Source organism: Solanum lycopersicum, chromosome 4 (genome assembly GCF_036512215.1).
Source record: "Solanum lycopersicum chromosome 4, SLM_r2.1".
Taxonomy (NCBI): Eukaryota; Viridiplantae; Streptophyta; class Magnoliopsida; order Solanales; family Solanaceae; genus Solanum; species Solanum lycopersicum.
This window is the reverse complement of record NC_090803.1, coordinates 65363078-65381098: the sequence shown is the minus strand read 5'-3', so window position 1 is coordinate 65381098 and position 18021 is coordinate 65363078. Positions and strand designations below refer to the sequence as shown.

The 18021-nt window shown below is 34.2% G+C and overlaps 3 protein-coding genes across 3 annotated transcripts; all 3 read right to left on the bottom strand.

The window, feature by feature from the left end:
* Nucleotides 1-544: 544 nt before the first annotated feature.
* Nucleotides 545-6113, bottom strand: LOC101254195 (uncharacterized). The gene is made up of 5 exons (XM_004238107.5): nucleotides 5896-6113; nucleotides 5328-5788; nucleotides 4058-4253; nucleotides 2824-2955; nucleotides 545-984 (listed from the first exon to the last, which is right to left on the bottom strand). The coding sequence occupies exons 2-5, from the start codon at nucleotides 5642-5644 to the stop codon at nucleotides 862-864; spliced, it is 768 nt and encodes a 255-aa protein (XP_004238155.2). The 5' UTR covers nucleotides 5645-5788; nucleotides 5896-6113; the 3' UTR covers nucleotides 545-861.
* A 791-nt stretch (nucleotides 6114-6904) lies between these two features.
* LOC101253889 (cold-regulated protein 27) lies at nucleotides 6905-9307 on the bottom strand. The gene is made up of 5 exons (XM_004238106.5): nucleotides 9035-9307; nucleotides 7829-8011; nucleotides 7503-7728; nucleotides 7303-7418; nucleotides 6905-7210 (listed from the first exon to the last, which is right to left on the bottom strand). The coding sequence occupies exons 1-5, from the start codon at nucleotides 9113-9115 to the stop codon at nucleotides 7145-7147; spliced, it is 672 nt and encodes a 223-aa protein (XP_004238154.2). The 5' UTR covers nucleotides 9116-9307; the 3' UTR covers nucleotides 6905-7144.
* A 1436-nt stretch (nucleotides 9308-10743) lies between these two features.
* On the bottom strand, nucleotides 10744-17687 carry LOC101253582 (uncharacterized). The gene is made up of 12 exons (XM_004238105.5): nucleotides 16993-17687; nucleotides 16726-16900; nucleotides 15835-15918; nucleotides 14972-15213; nucleotides 13707-13938; nucleotides 13382-13546; nucleotides 12965-13096; nucleotides 12629-12742; nucleotides 12035-12082; nucleotides 11812-11890; nucleotides 11433-11489; nucleotides 10744-11005 (listed from the first exon to the last, which is right to left on the bottom strand). The coding sequence occupies exons 1-12, from the start codon at nucleotides 17187-17189 to the stop codon at nucleotides 10944-10946; spliced, it is 1587 nt and encodes a 528-aa protein (XP_004238153.2). The 5' UTR covers nucleotides 17190-17687; the 3' UTR covers nucleotides 10744-10943.
* Nucleotides 17688-18021: the final 334 nt, after the last annotated feature.

The following is an 18021-nucleotide window of genomic DNA, read 5'->3' as shown; positions in this document are numbered from 1 at the left end:
CAAAAATATCAAGAACCTTTCAAAGACCATGAGTTACCTAATCATAATCATTTGTATTTCCAAGTTAATGTACCTTACACTAGAGTTTTCAAGAGTTTATAACTAGAGACTCAAACATTAGAGAGAGTTGTTGCATCTAGTTATGGTGTAAAGGCATCTCCAAGGGAACTGAGTATGAGGATCATATCAATAAGGATTTCAGAATACATAACATTGGGTTCCAATACATGCTCTCAAGTACACAAACCAGAAAATACTCCGTAGATTTAACAAGCAATTTTCGCAACCATAAATGTAACAACTATGGGATATATGACTTTGAAATACAAGAAGAAAGCTCACTCGACTGGAAATGTAAGTGTTGTAAGTTTACCAGCTAGGCCCAGAGATTGTTATTCTTATTTTATCAAGACCAGCTAGGCCCAACGATTAATTTCATAAAAGAAGTACAGTGCATAACTGCAGATTACATCGATTAATGTCATTCCTATACCTATAATGTAAATTCAATGAACAAGTATCATTGTATAGAATCTTCTAAGTATTACTCAAAGTGGAGTATCTTATAAACTGATTCAAATGTATTGGTCAAGCCTACATGATGTGGACGTAAGAACAAAATGGTGACCTCAAATGTTACAAAGGTATCCACCACCACCACCAAACCCCAACCCTCATCCCACCCACCAAAACAAAAAGAAACAACCCAGTAAGTTTAAGAAATTGGGAATACCAGGGAGGCTAAATCAGGTCCTTATCAAGTTTTGAAATAACTTAAGAATTAGAATACAGTTGGACCAACTGGTACCCGGAAAATTGAACTGGCCCATGCTTCATTTCATCACAACTGAACACCAATCTTCATAACCTCTGTTGATATGTATCCTCAAGAATAGGAACCCCTGGTCCATATATCAAACGGCAACGATCATGGAAAGAACCAACTAGTTTAGAGACCACCTCCTTAAAGAACATGTTTGCTACCTGCGAAGGAGTATTGCACCAATGCCTTAAAATAAGTTAAGATGATACAACATAATCAATCAACTGAAAAAGAAAAGGAAAAGATAAAAAACAAGGTTTCTAAAACTTCCCGACAAACTTTTTAAATAGAAATTACAGCTGAACAAAATCAACTTCAAAGTAAATTCAACACCCTCAAAATTCCCTTTGTTGAGGTGCCTCTAGTTGACCAAATCCCATATCCAGCCTAAACAGTTCAACTTTTATTTTTGATAACCAATAGATTAAAAAATATTAAAATATAGGAGTATTTATAAAGCACAATAATATCTAGGTAGCTCAGGTTACCACGTTGGAAGAGAGGACTGGGTAAATTTATCATGGATATTTGAAATAAAAATAAAAAGATCTGATACTTAGCTAGAACATCATCCAATTTACAACAACAAGAGCTAAATTTCTTAAAATTCACTCCCAGAAGAAAGAATGGGACAAATGGCTAGAGGGAAAAAGGAAGGATGCATCTGCTTCATACCATCAAGAAAACTGAAAATGGCTTAACCACCCAAAAACATGAGGAAATTAAAGCCAGATAGATCACCTTTAGGATAAAAGACACGATGTTGGGTTCTACTATTATAACTGCTACGACTCCTTAGGCGAGAAAGCCACCTTATTATAATGGTGAACAAGAACTCTTGCTTAAATATACCACTAATCCTGATGAGATGTGAATCTGCCCCATGGTTTAACCCACAGTGGATTCCGTGCCTGAATGTAATGTGCAGTTTTGCATTCAGTTTGATTAGATGCATGCTGTCCTTTATCCTACACCTAGTGCCTTACTTTCTTAAAGAAGGCATCTGTCCATTCAATTGGAATTTCATTTCTAGAGGTACACTCCAGTTAGCAATATGCAACTTATCTTCCTGATAGTCAAGTGCCACATTGGATACACATACAGCTATCTTTCTAAAAGCTACTTTCTTTTCTACTCTTTGCTTCTGGTTCAATAGCATGGAGACTCATGCAAAGGGTTAACAGCAAATGGGCAAGTCAAGCGGTAAAGCAGTAAAGTGTAAAGCGGTAAATCCACTAAGAAAGGCACTAGTAGCTATTCACCCACCAACAATTGCGTCAAGGCAAGAGTGGAAGGAGAAAAGAAAGAAGTATCAAGCCGAGTGTTGTTCGTTGTGAGACTCAGGTAGTTGCTCTAGTTCTGGACAAGAAGGTAAAGTATGGCTTAGGGCTTTTGAATTTGAATGGACTTGCAACCGAGGGAAAACAGAAATAGAATAGCTATAGGTCACAGGTTCAAGTTGCAGAATCAGATAAAGATGCTTGCATCAGGGTAGGTTGCCTACATTACACCCCCTTGGGGGGCGGCCCTTCCCCAAACCCTGAGTGTATGCAGAATGCTTCGTACGCCAGGCTGCAATTCTGCTACTGTAGTAGCAATAGACGAGTCACAAGCTGTGAAATATAATTATAGGAGGTTAAAAGATAGAAGCTTTTAGTGGATGATATTCACATAGAAACAAGAGTGTGAAAACTGAAATGTGATTTCCTCAATGGTATTCAAAATAGTACAACAAGCAAATGTTATTTCTCAACCAGACTCTTATGGTTAGATTCCACAATGCATCAAGCAGGTGTAAACAATTAACTGAAGAGCAAATCTGAAGTACGGGGACGGCAGATCTACCTTGATACAATAAGCTAATGACCTAGAGTACCTCCGTCTAGCAAACCCCAAAAGTTTGCATCTGTGTAATTAGTATCTTCAAGATATTCTTTCTACTCACATGGCATTATGGCTAAGACATTAAGAACTTACTATATTAAAAATAGAAAATTTACCTGTCGGTATAATGGAGATTGGAACTTAAAATCTACCAAAAAGTTAAGGTTACAAGATCCTGGAGTTGGTCCTGGGTTGAACTCCCAGACGTTAATCAAATGATCAAAAAGGCCAGTATCAGTCGCAGTTGTCTGCAATAATGAAAAAATTGTGCATGAGAGAAGGTAAATTAAGATATTTCAGGATGGTCAAAGAGGTAAAAGCACCCAAAATTATCTGATGAGAAGAAGGGCCTCTCATTAATAATACATATATCGTAAAGCTTTGGAATCTAATAAACACATCAAGTATGTTTAAATTGACTTATTTAAGACATGAACAGATAGTAACTTTTCATCCACAAACCAAAAAAAAAAAGTATGGACCAAGTCAAAAATCATCGTGACCTTCAACCACATTAATTAAAATTCCTATCATCAATAGGGAGAGTTGTGGGTTAACTCGACCAAAGGCAGTCATCACATAGGTAGGTTGATCTCCACTTCTGGATTCCTATTAAGGGAAAGAGTGAGACTTCTCTATTCCTACTATAGGACGTGTCTTTTAAGGCAGATTATTGTTCTCTAAACCTTGTAGATATCCCTCCACTGGGTAACCTTCACTAAAATTAAAAAAAAACTGTTAGATACGGGCCTAATGTAAGCTTACAAAGAACGCCTCAACCTTGGCCTAATGTAAGTTGTTTGAGACAACTTCCCTTCCTCATCTAAATATGAATGAGAAATATACCTTTTTGTGGAAATTATGTTTGTTAGATAATGCTTATCCCAGAAAACAATCAGAAGAAGCTATAATTGTTTGTAAAGAGATATTGGATGAAGTTGTAAAATATTTAGCTTTTAGACTCTTTCCTATCATGGTGCAACTTCTCAAGAAACATCCAGTGTCATCATTTTATGTGTGCTTTTCAATACACTCAGCTTCAATTAGAAGGCATATCTGACAACTAACTAATTCTCAAATGGTACATTACACTTCAGTAATTGCACGATTTTGAGAAGGGCTAAAAAAATGAGATACCATTGATCTTACTAAGATTCAGGACATATCAATTCAAAACACTCATATAGAGTAACTATTGTAAAACAGTAACTGAAACATTTTACAAAAACATAAAACTAAATTGAACAAAATTTGTTATGCTTAGTTGAAAGAAATTTAAAAACTTAATAAATACTATATTTTTTTATAGGTAAAAGTTAATAAATACAATAGATATATGACGAATGCTACCTTGATGTATTTTGGTTTGTTTAGTTCCACATGAGACACATAACTCTCAACGAGAAATTTGAAGCCAATTTCTAGCTCAGCATCAAAAGATCCATCTGGATGGCGTTTTATGATCTCTGATCTTTGACACCAGGGGAGGAAATCTTCATACAAGTCAACAGCAGCAACCACAGCATATAACTGCTCCGGAGAGTATCTAATAAAAACAATACGAGTTAGTCTGTAAGTTGTACAATATTCCTCATAGCAGTTGGGGGATGAATTACCTTAGAGGAGTATTCAGCATGTATCCCAAGTAAATGAAAATTAAACTCAGTTTGTTTGCAAATTTCAAAACAAAAAAAGATTGAGCATGCAGAATCAGTTATTAACTTGGACTGAAAATTTCACTGCTAAATTGCATACGTTTCTTGTGTTTAACTTAGCAAGTAGAAGTGGAAGTACAGAATGTATATTATTTCTCTTATAGCTCAAGCAAAAGTTCCCAGCAAAGGCTAAAGAGTGATCACCAACAGTTTTACTCTTTTAGCCCTTTAAAAAGTTTGAAGTGCATCCTCAATCAACTCTTACACTGGATGAGACAATGAGTGGGAAAGAGGCAGAAACAATAAGCCATATGTTTTTACATTGCAGAACAAGACATTTATTGGATTTGTTCATCAATCTCAGAGGTTCTAGTTTGACAATGTCAGGAAGAACTCTTGAAGTTATAGCATGCTATAAAGGTGAAAGCTGCACCAGTAGCAAAAGACGGATGGAATATTGCCCCTGCAATTATTTGGTGGACAATATGGAAGGAGAGTAACTCAAAGCTTTTTTTTTTTTAAAGATACAAGTAGCGATTTACAAAAGCTTAAGATGAATTGTATTCTTCTCTTTAGTTTCTTTTGTATAAATCTGAATATATAGATGATTCTGAGGCAATCATAGATATATAAGGTTCCTTGTAAGATGAGCAAGGTTGTTTTGTGTAGTTTATTTGCCTATTTCTTTTTTGGGAATCTCATGTAGTCACTCCATTTTGGTTACTAGTGCAATTTATGTGCAGATGTCTATATATACACAGGATAATAGGAATATGTTATCTTTTTTTCAAAAAAAAAAACTCAAACCCTAAAGTAACTTCTCATTTGAAGTCACACCAATGACATATTAGCCACTTTTACAATATTCACCATGATATTACGATGTAAAGATCACGCAAGTAACCTGGATTTTGCTCATGATAAGAAACAAAAGTACATGAAAATGTTTTTGACTTGGAACTTACCCCAAGACACGCTTCTCCTCGTGTATTTTGGTTAACATACTCCCCTCTTCCCCATCACCACAACCCAAAAATCCTCTGGTTTGAATTACAGGACCAATTCTATAAACTTCTCCACGGGGCGAAGGCGTAATCACCTTGCTACCAGCATCACAACCAGGAGAAACTGAAGGAACACCAACAATGCCACTCAAGCATCGAACTTGAACATGATTTCCCAATCCCCAACCATTATTATCAATCCCCAACCTCTGTTTCAACACATTCCGATGCGTAACTAAACGCTTAATCGCCTTTGATGTTGAAACAAACGACGGCATTGCAGAACAAATTACAAACAATTCAAAAGTTCCCCTTTTTTTCCTTCCCTCTTCTCGTGGAATGGAACTACAATTGAAGGAAGACCCAATAGGGGAAAAAAATACCGAAATCGCTGATGATGATGAATGAATTTTTTACCTAATCTGTAAAAATTAAATTATAATTGAGCTGAGCAAAATCAAAAATTGGGGGAAAAAGGAAATTGAAATTCGAATTGATAACGTAACCCTAATTGAAGATGAATACGTACCTGGAAAATAATGGAATAGGGAAATTTAAGCGGAGAGACGAAGAAAGCTGTAGTTTTTTATTTGTGTATTTATACTTGTCCGTCGTCCACCTGTGATTTTTTGGAGATTTTTCATTACAATATAATATTATCCGCTCTATTTTGCGTGTTCGAGACTCGAAGATCGAGTTGTTGCAACATATGATATTTTAGGAGGAAAGATAGGAATTGATTTCTCTAGCCAAAGTTTTTTCCGCCAAGACCATTATACTAGATTTGCCTAGAGAAATGTAAATTACAAGTCACTGTAAAATCGTTAATTAATTCCATCCATAAAAAACCAATTAACTTCGTCCACAGAAAATAACAATTGTGAATTCGCTCGAATTTTAGAAATATATATCTATTATCCACTTTATTTACAAATGAAAGACTCATGGTCAAATATCATTTGGACATTTAGTTTATAAAATATATATACAGATGGATGATATTCATGTATATTTTATACTAGTAATACATATATTGTAGATCTCTATACATATCTATACATTGTATATAATAATGATAAAAACCTTATACTTAAAACATCTATATACATTTTATATGTCGTAATAGTAATTCATCAAAGCATACGAATAATTTGAATTAGTACATTAATTATAGTAGTAGATTTTGAAGCTATGTACAACGTATTTATTAGTTAGCTTGAAAATTAGACTTATTATTGTCCCAAAGTTCGAACTGTAACTATTTAACATGATTTGTTTTTCACATATGCAGCTGTAAATTTAAGGTAATATAAATTGAACTTCATGCCATTGTTTAAAGTTCAAACTGTATTTTGTTGTAATGTTTACAAAATTATCCATTGGCAACCCATCGATAATATTGACACTGTTTTTAGCTCATAATTTTCAAAGTCTATTACAATATAATAAAATGATAGTATATTTCCATCCCGATTTTCGATGGCCAACACTCAAAAAAACCGAATAAATCAGGAAAGGAATGTAAGAACATCAAAAGATAGAGCAAGCATTTTTTGACAACATTTTTCCAAAATCTGTACAAAGATTAGAGGTTCAATAGCTACTCGAATTTCCAACATACAGATAAATAAAGAGATACAAAACCATAACTAGTTCCGGGCAGAAACTATAGCAAAATCTTGACGCAACGTCTTCCCACCTGCTGTTTTTACATTCCATACGTCGTTCTTGGTTAAAGAGGTTAGTATCATCATAGTCTTTCGCTGAAAGCCAAAGACTTAACCCGTCGACTCCAGAAGATCCTTAAGATTATCAGTCATTGAGGATGTAGAAAATGGAACTACCTGGATGATCCATTTAAAGTATAGTTAGTTGACAATCTAATGTGTGCCACTGCGTAATTTAGAGCTGCAAATTAGCTGGTCCAACTCATTACTTGATCACTGCTTGAACCAGCACCTAACGGAATTTTTGTCCGTTTTGTGCAATGCTCCCTGCTGCTAGACTGTCCTCCTTCAAGATCTTCATCGATAAAGTTTTGATCCATCACCTCTGAAATGTTACAAGAGTATTAATAATGACTTGATATAGATATCGAATAATTAGTAACACATGCTGATTGAAAATCTCAGCTACCTGTAACGTAATCTTTATGGCACAAAACGGGAGATTGATTCTGTTTCACTAAGGTAGTGTTTCCCTGTAGATCTGAATTTACTCTCGTTTGATGTCGGCCTGCAGATTTGAAATGCTTAATCCAAGGGCTTGCCAATACAGCAGCAGATCCGCTTGTTTTATTTAACTGAGGCTGGTCTTTCTTGAAGTCAATTTTGGTCCAACAACCGTCTTGAAACACCTTATACTATGATTCACAAATGAAAGGTACGAAATCAGATTCTGAGTGAGGACAAAAAAAGCCAATTTTAAATAGCAGGGTAACGTTCAGTCGAATCGAATCAAACCTGGCCCGAAGGATTGACATGCTTTTGCCTTGATGATTTATGCCTTGAAAAGCCATCATTTTGGGAATGCCGACCAACTACGTCTAAGGAACCATATAAGTGGTCGACAAATGATGCTTCCATAGACTTGAGATACAAACTATGCTTCTCGTCAGTCCATTCCATGCTCTTCGGTCGAGAATCCTGAGATGGGATTTTCTTAATGAGAAACTGATATCTAAATGAACCACATTTTCCAGCCCTGTCTGTTAATTTTGAAACATTGCCTTCTGGCTTCTACTATCAATACACAAAAGTTGTTTCCTTGGAACCTGGAAAACGAGGGATGGGGCACTGGATATCCTTATATTGAATACAACAACTACGCTTCAGTACCAAACAAATCGTTACATGAAAACTCATTTCATAAGATCATCACCTTATTTTGAATGATCACATAAAATTAACCATGCAATTAGCCAAAAAAAAAAAGACACATAAAACATGATAATTATGGGGAGTTGGAGAAGCATATGCTTCACATTATTTCAACAAATTCACTCTCAGTCACAATACACGATAAGAACACAATAATATCATCATCAACAAGAAAAAAAAAACAAGGTAACCACACACGAAATGCAGTTATAGGTTTTAAAATAAGAAGGAAATATTGGTACAGTGACTAGACTACAAGGTTCTATTGTACGCAGCCTTACCTTACATTTCTACAACTGCAAATAAACTTTTTAACAAATAACCCTCGTTAAATGATACGCACTTTCACCGGGACACCTACCACCATCCTGTACCAGGTAACTCTTTTACTACTAAGATTTAAATCCGAGACCTCACGATGCACTTCATCGACCACTAGCCCACTAGCCCACACCTTTGGTGCATATAGACTTTCATTTTGAATTGTTGATTCTTAAGGATAATTACTTAAGATGTTTAGCCTATAAATAGATTGTAAAACTGTTGAACATGCATAATCCAAGTCCTTGTACAAATATCTTAAAATTCACTTAGCTAAATCAAAACACAGATTTACCCCCAAAAATGGCTAGAAAAAAAAAATTGATCAAACTAAAAACTACATAAACCATCAACTTGCAAAAACTATTCACAATATGTGTACAGTTCATAAAAAACACAAAACCTAAAAAAAAAAAAAAAAAAAAGCTCCTTCATACAGATGATTAAACAAACTATATATATGTATACCTCGAGAGTCAAAATTTCATCAATTTTATAACCCAAATTGTTTGTTGATGTTTTTCCTTTTGAATCCGATAGAGTTTCCATTATTTTATCTTCAAAAATAAACTATAGGTTAAGAGTATAATAATTTGTTATATGAATAAATTGGGAATTTATATTGTGAGAAAGAGAATGAAATTTGAGAAGAGAAAAAGGGGAGAACTTTTAGTAGAAAGAGAGGCTCAGCTGTCACCGCTTTTTCCATGTGTCAAGTGAACACGTCAACTCGTAGTTTACACAGATATTTTCTCTAAACCCTATTTACAAAAATATCCGGTCCACCACAAAATATCTTTTGTCTTCATTCAATTCCGTTGCCCATGGGTATATGCCAACTAAATAATTCTCCATTTTCGGTATTTTTATTAGAGTTAAATTATTTTTGAAATGTAATATGTTCAATTATCTTGTCACAGTTTCTTATCTTTTGAACATGTGATTTGTTTTGTTTTTTTGCTACCAAAAAACAACAACATTTATTTAGCCTTTAGTGAATATAACTGCTTAAACAGTCCTTTTCCTTACCTTATAGCTACCGGTAGACCTCATATTTAAATATGAAATTAAAATTATAAATTACCAGTATATATTAAACTTTTTAATATATAATAATATACTTAGAATAGCTATATATATGAAGTTTGGGGAAATAGAAATATACACACATGTTGTTTGAATCAAAATTATTGATTATGTAACTTTATATGTCAAGAATTATACATATATTAAAATAGTCTTTGATCGTTTAGTAAAATCGCGATCCACTTTAGATGCTTAAATTAAGAAAAGTATTGATATAATTAATAATTAATTAATTAAAGCTACTTATAAAAGACAATTACACAGACTAAATTATTTATATAATAATTATTGTAACTTCACTTTGTAATCTCACCAAGATTTGTTTCTTCTTTATTTTCTCTCTTTGGACCCACCCTACCTCAAATATTTTAATTTTAAAAAACACAAGGCTTGATATTAATTTAGCAACTCTTTAAAGTGTAGGTTGATATTAATAAATTTATAATTAAGTCAGCAACAACAATAATAAAAATAAATGTACGCATACATTATTTTTATTTTATGGAGATAGAGAGACAATTAAGTCAACAACACTTAAACTTATTTTATTTATTTCTGTTAAATTTCTAGATAACGCGATAGATATAGAAAAAAGTTAGAATTGTATTATTATGAATTTACGATACAATGAGTCTATGTCAGGCAAGATGTGAAAGGAATGAAAAGGATATTTCTATCTTAAGAATAAAATAATATCAGCTGTTGTTTGTTGAATGGCTCCATAAATATCATCTATTTCATAACATTAGATATTTTTTTCCCTCCTTTTTGACTTTGATATTTTTCCCTCTTTTTTGACTTTTTAAGAATAGGATTTACAACTTTTTTATAAAGAAAAAGAATTTGATTCATTTTTATTTGCTTAAAATAATAAACTTTGTGTCGATTTATCTTACCGAATAAACTAACGAACCGCTATATTATCAATTTCTATTTGAGCATGTTAATGCTTACTGATAAATTTTACTTTTAACGCTTAAATTTTTTTCCAGGTGTATAGACTAAAAAAACAAACAAACAGGCTCTTGAAAAGATAATTATAGTTAGTAAGACTGATAATTCAATATTTTAATATAATGTATGATAGAAAATTAGAAGAAAAAAAGATTGAATATGTTATAGTGTATGTACATTAAGAATTATTGTTACATTAATCAGATGGGGGGATAAGACCAAAAGTGGAAAAGGGAAAAACTCAAAATTATGCAGAACTCAAAGCTTAGAATTTTGTTCTCTTTTTGTACAAAAGAAATTTGCCGTTAACTTTGTCAAAATGAACAAGCAATTCGATTCATAGAATCTGTTGTTCTTCTTTCTGGTCCTCTTCTATTGTATCTTGCAAGTCTATTCGGCCTGCAATAAATAACGCAAAATCATCAATGGGTGTGTCTGGTACGAGGAAAGTCATTTTCTACAAAGATGTTCTTAACGAAGATGTGTTTTTCTGCCATTTGGTTACACACACATAAGCACCAAAACAAGAAAAAAGGGAACTTGTTTGAGATGCTTAGTACAAGTAGTCAAGGTACACGATGAGAAAGCCGTATGAACTGATCTGGGAGAAATGGAAGCATCATGATCTACCTAAAGCAAAGATATGATGGTGCATCTACGGAGATATTCCTCAAATCAGTCCTTGGACTCGTGTTTGTTAAAAAATCGATAACTATCTAGATCAAAGATTTAGAAAAACTAATAACAGCATTCTTTTCGTGGTTCAAATCTAATCTAACGTTGTGAAAATCATGAAACATGTACAGTGCAAGAAAAGTTACCATACCGAATAAGGACACTAATGAGGGAGGCTTTGAATGTCCATTTGAACTCATATCTATGCCTGCACAAATAAGACATGTGGTTGAATTTAGAGGCAGATATATAATATAACAATGAGCAACAGAAAGGGATGTTCATTTTTCTATGATCTCATGCATCCTTCTCTTCAGGATACCCTTTTCCAACAGATCCACAATAATGCCTCATGTCCTAGCAAATAAATACTCAAATGTTTTGCCCAAACTAGCAAGAATTCAAAGTGTGGAGAAAATATTGCACCAACGCGTGCAGTATTTTGATCATACACAAAATAACTTCAGACCCCTTCCGTACAGCAGAAAGATGGTGCAAAAAATTGTAGATTTAAAGCAGCAGCAGCACACCTGAAGTTTCAGCTGATTTGAGGATATCTGATTTCTTGAAAGTAAATCCAATAAAATTGGAATCTTTTGATGTCAGCATCTACATGATGGAACAAATCAAAATAAATACAAATCATTTCTTATATATTGCATCATTACTTCAATCATGTTTACAGCATTTGTTTAATATTCTCGCCGAACTGGTGGAATGTTTTTTTTTTCTGAGATTGGTTTGGTTCGTTACCTTTCGCCAGGGTCCGACTCTTGGTGTTGCTGATGAAGGATGTTCTACCTAAAATATAAAGTGAAAAATTAGCACAGTCAAAGAACAAAGCAAGCATGGTTTTCAGAAACAAGAGAAGCATCTTAATAAAGTAACACATGGAAAAACTGAGATGCAGAAAATTGAAAATTTTACTATAGTGGAATGCCAAGATTAAATGGTGAACTGAGTTGGAATGAAAATGCATGATTTGATAAGAAGCCGAAAAGAATCCACCGATATCCAATGATACACAGAAATGCCCAAAATTCTAAGAACCTAGTTCACAAATGATGTCAAATTGACATACTGAAGTTACTACTGAAAGAGAGGTGGGGTGTTAGTCCATGATTTGTTGTAAAGGAAGAGAAAATAGAGACCCTCCAAAGGTGAAAGATATGGATATGAAGAAAATATCCAGCTTATATATGGCTTCGTGGATCATGAGGGTAAATAGTTGGTGTCGAGCAGTCCACAATGTCACGAAATTGGAGTGATCTTAATGACTACTACTCTAGACGTTTTCTAAAAAAGTCAAATGAATACATCTGGGGTTCGGTCTAAAAAAGTACTCACCTCAGGGAACTTCTCAAAATTTTGAGTATCTAACTCTCCAGTAACAATAGGTTTATAGGCAGCCTCCATTTCATAAAGCATGTCCCAGTTGACTCCTTTGAACCAAGGATGAGCCTGAAAATCCAGTGACAAATATTAGTATGAAGACTCAAACATGGAGGCAGCATAACCACTCACCAAACTCACAATAGATCTTTGCACACATAGTACAGTAATTTCATCAATGATAAATGAGCACTGTACGCATTCTATTAATCGAAACAAATATTCTAGAATTAAGGAGCATATTCTGCAGATAGTTTCTGCACGGGCACTACTTCATTAGTAGATATTTACCTTTATTTCTTCCACTCCTGCGGTTCCTAATCTTGATTCGACATCGCACAATAAACGACAGATCAGATCCTTAGCCTCATTTGATACTTTTGGTTCGTCTGGGAATTTCAAGCATGTTCTCCAACTGATTATCTGATACAACAAAAACAAATGATATAACCCGAAAAATGCGTATATTTTTTTTATCTTAACAAGATGCTGAAGCACAATTTTAGAAACATTCCTTCTGAAAACAACAAAGTCTACAAAAACAACCATTTCAATCCCAATAATTTTCCATTGCACTGAAAAAGAATTTCTTTTAGAATCTTGGTTTACAAAGTTCTACCTGAATACGATTTGGACTTTGGATATCAATTTAGAGGCACCGACTGTCCCTTATTTTCATCCTAACAACAAACAGAAGAGTTAAAATACCTTGCGTGCTGTCATTCTTGGATGCTCGGAACAGAAGGGAGGATACCCAACAAGCATCTCATACAGGATTGCCCCCAATGACCACCAATCACATTCAATTCCATATCCTTTTTTCAACAAAACCTCCGGTGCCATGTAATCAAGAGTTCCAACGGTAGAATATGCCTACAGAAAATATTTCACACATAGGTCAATTGAATTAAGGACTGACCATGGATTGATCAATTAGAAAGTAACAAGAATAAAGAACATTATTTTTGCAAGCTGACTCAATTATAACTTGAAAATACGGAAGTGCAGCACTAGAGTGTGAGTTCGTGAATACCAAGGCACGACGGTTGCGTTTCCACTGCTGTATTTGTTCTTTTGGCATTGGCCATGAAGCTCTATCACCACCAGAATGCCCTTCAGTCCCATTAATAGACTCCGCATTCGTAAGGTCTTCATCTTCCAATAATATTGATGAGTATTTATTTTCCAGGGGTTTACATAAACCAAAATCTGAAAGCTTTAAATGGCCATTTCTATCTAGTATAAAGTTATCAGGTTTTATGTCCCTGAAAGAAGAATAATTTCTGAATCAGTTGCATGTTGGAGGATGATTGCTAAGATTTATCCATACGCACATATAAAAGAACAGATAATGACAAAAAACTGTAGCACCAAATTGCAAGGCCAAGACACCTAAATCCAATATGAGGAACTTATGCAAGATCATTGATTCCTATGATGACACCTCTACAAAAATGAAGACAGGACAAAAGGCCTCAATTCAGCTTGAGGGAACTAACAATTCGCAACTATCAGAGTATAGGCAAATAAATACAATTGTTAATCAGGAGAATGAAAGTTAGTAATTCTCCAACTAATGAATAAAGTTGTAACATAAGATTAATCAGTAACCCTTGAGACACAGACACGAGAAAACGGAAAACTAATTGTAGTTCCAAATGCAGGTGCTGATTCTGGAAAGTTCTTAGCATAAGCTTAAAGCAATGGAACATCTGAAAACGCCTCCAAACGTCCTCACTTTAACACAAGTTCCGTAGTATGAGAAGTGCTTTTGGAGATTAGAGACTTTGTTTTGCTCCCACAGCATCGTTCAAGTGCCAAAGGTTGAGGCCTTGTAACTTAGGTCACAGGTTCAACCGTTGCATCATTTTATTTTATTTTTTGACAAGGTAAAACGTGGGTTTAGGAAGTTTGCTCTTTTTGATCACATTATCTCAGCCAGTTTGAGCCCTGCTCTATGCGAAGTAAGCCTCATATTGAAGTGGAGAAGGTAGGGGGAGGCATTGTCCTTGAATTTCCAAGGATGTGATTGGTCCTAAGGTTGGCTCCAAACAGACTTCTCCATCATAAACAAAAAATGATTAGAAAGTTTTCACTTGATGATACTCAGCAGAAGAGGAGTGTTATATCAACAGCAGCGCAACACTTTTTTGACAATAGTAATAAACACATTATAATTAATTTGAGATGCAAATGGTACATACGTATTACTGGCAATCCTAGAGAGTATAGCAAAACAATCACGTAACATGCAAGATCGAACAAAAAGGCAAACTATTTAATGCATTGTTAAGATACCTATGTACATAATGATGCTGATGAATAGACTGAATAGCCAAAATACTCTCAGCAATGTAGAACCGTGCGACATCTTCAGAAAGAACATCTTCTCTCATCAGTAAGGTCATAATGTCACCACCAGGTAAATATTCCATTATGAGGTACAAGAAATCTGAGTCTTGGAAAGAATAGAAGAGCTTCACTATGCACCGACTATCAACTTCCACAAGCAAATTCCTCTCAGATCTGACATGCTCAACCTAAAAGAGCAGTATAACTTTCATAAATAAAAAAAATGGATACAATAATCTACACACAGAATTTAACCAAGCAACTCACAAATTGCCATTGGACCAATTAAGTGGCAACTGATAATTGCTGAGACAATTGCTGATGTACACAAGATATTCATAAACCTTAAAAGAGTAAAAATAGTCTCTTACAAAAATTATAAATTTCTACCTCTTACTTAGCTCAGTTTTCTTAAGAATTAAGAGGCAGAAAATGAGGGAAATCGAGTAACCTTTTAATCAAGTAAAAGGTTATCACTTATTTTGTTTTAAGTGTGGATTTGTCCAGAGTAGTGTTTAAATTATTCTTTTAAATACCAGAAAGCACATAACATGCAAGCGATTCACAAGGACAGGTGTTTCTCCATTGTGATACTTAACGAAACATGTTAACTTTTAGACATATATCTTATAAGATTAAATCTTTTTTTTTTCTCAAAACATGCTCCTCTACTATCTATGAAGTTTTAACAACAGCTAGTAGCGGAAGCATGGTCATTTATAAAATTATTCAAACAGTTTCTGCAAGGCCCCAATATCATTGCATAAACGTTTCAGAAGAAAATTGTCATTATATATTCCGTTTGTCACCTGTCCACGGCTAAGCATGTCTGATTTCTTCAGTTTTTTCATGGCAAAGATTTCTCCAGTACTTTTGAATCTACACAACCTAACCTGCATTAATAAACCAGATAATTTAAGAAAGTACTCTACAGAAATCTGCTTCATCAATGTCCATACGAACATTGACTGTGTCATCTGTGGTGAACGCAAGGCAAAAGCCCTCTAATTGAAAATCAAACTTTCTGAGGTAAGTGCACATCTGACACAAGCATAGTTCTTCTTAGCATGACATGCTTATAGTAAAAGACCGACTTCCACATTAGATTAAACCAGAGACCATTGCTAAGAACGACATTCAAGTGCTAAAGAAGTGGTTGATGTTATATAGACATTAAATTTATAGAAAAAATAATCATATAATATCTTGCCCAATTGGCAGCATGAAGAAAGATTGCAAGATAGGAATTATGATCGGGAGAACACTTCTCCGCAACATTGTTAAAGTGTAAGCCTTGAAAAAAAAATGTTTGATGCAGATTTTACAGAAGATAACACCATGATTCTCATCTTACGAGCAAAAGGATCTATTTGATCCCTTAAGAAACAGGCAAAACATTCTTTATGGCTTTATCATTGTATTCATCAATGACACAACCTTGAAAGATGAATATTCAGAATCTGGACATACAACTAATTGAAAGATCTTATTAGATCACAACTCAAAGAACTTAAAACTACCAAATTTTCTTTTCAAAAGCTTATAAAGACACAAACTTTAGTCTTACTAATCATTTACAGAAGAAAAACAATGCATACTCCAAGTTATTCTAATCAAACAAGTAAAATTTGAGCCACTTTTAAAGTACTACTCCAACAACATCCCAAAACAGAATTGGGAACTGTAAACAGAAATTTTACCTCACCAAAGGCACCTTTACCAATAACAGTCAACTGTTCAAAATCATCAATCCCAACTTTATGCCTCTGCAATCTCATATACTCAGTCTCCCTCTTCTCCAAATTCCTAAGCATCTTCTCTTGCTCATCACTCGGTACCTGTGCTTCTTGAGCCTTCCTCTGCAACGCCCATCGCCTGAAAATGTCAAAAACAACAAAAGGGTCAAACAAAAATCAACCAAAAAACACATTGCTTCAACTCTCCAACTAAATTCCTAAAAAAAAGACCTTTCTTTACGATCTTGCAAGCCTTGAAGGTAATTTTTGTAATGATTCTCAATAAACTGCTTAGCAGCAGCAGCTTTCTGCCGTGTAACTGGTGAAGAAACAGTAAATTCAGGTTCCAAATTATTGAAAACCCGATCAGGCTTCATGGGTAAAGCCCCTAATTTCACTGTCCCATCAGCAACACCCTCCATCTCCATTTGATCAACAAAATCAAGATTACCCCAGATCCAAAAAAAAGACTAGACCCAAGAATAAACAAGTCAAAATAATTAATGGGTATGTATTATTTTCATCATAGTACAAGAATTGTGACAGTTATAGAAGTAGGGGATTAAAGAAAAAGGGGAAGATGGTAATGGAAAGCCTGTCAATGTCAGCAGGTGAAGAAAGGGGTGGGGGGGTTTAGAGGGGGTTGGGTAAAGAACCAAGAAGAGCTGTTTGTGAGAAAATCCCAATGAGAGATCTAAGAGAAATGAGTTGTTTTACGAACTGGAGAATTCAATTGAAGGAAGAAGCTTAGCTGTCTGGGAGGTGAATTGGGAAGAGTGAAAAAGACAAGAGTACAAGTAATGAAGCATAGTTTACAAGCTTTGAACGCATTATGAGTGTTTCATTTGACTACAAAAAAAAAAATGAGTTCCAAGATTTATTTGTAACAAAATGAGATTGTTTTGGCAAGGAAATAGGTGAATATAATCCTTTATAAAGATAGATTTATATATATATATATATATGTAAAAATATTTCGATTATAAGGAAAATATATTTTAAAGGGGTACAAATATAATTTGATTTGTTGAAGGTGATTTTTTGATATTTAGTTTCGAAGAATTAGGATTTTATTGGTGAAATTTGTCACATTTACTTCAATTTGCTAATGGTGTGTGTGTGTTTTGTGTTGATATGCTCGTTTTCATTTGTATTTGTTAACAATCACAAAATTTAATATTGTTCTTGGTGGTGCTGTTTCTTTACTATTTTGACTAAAGTTGACATCCCACAAAGGAATGGTTTTTATTCCAAACTTGA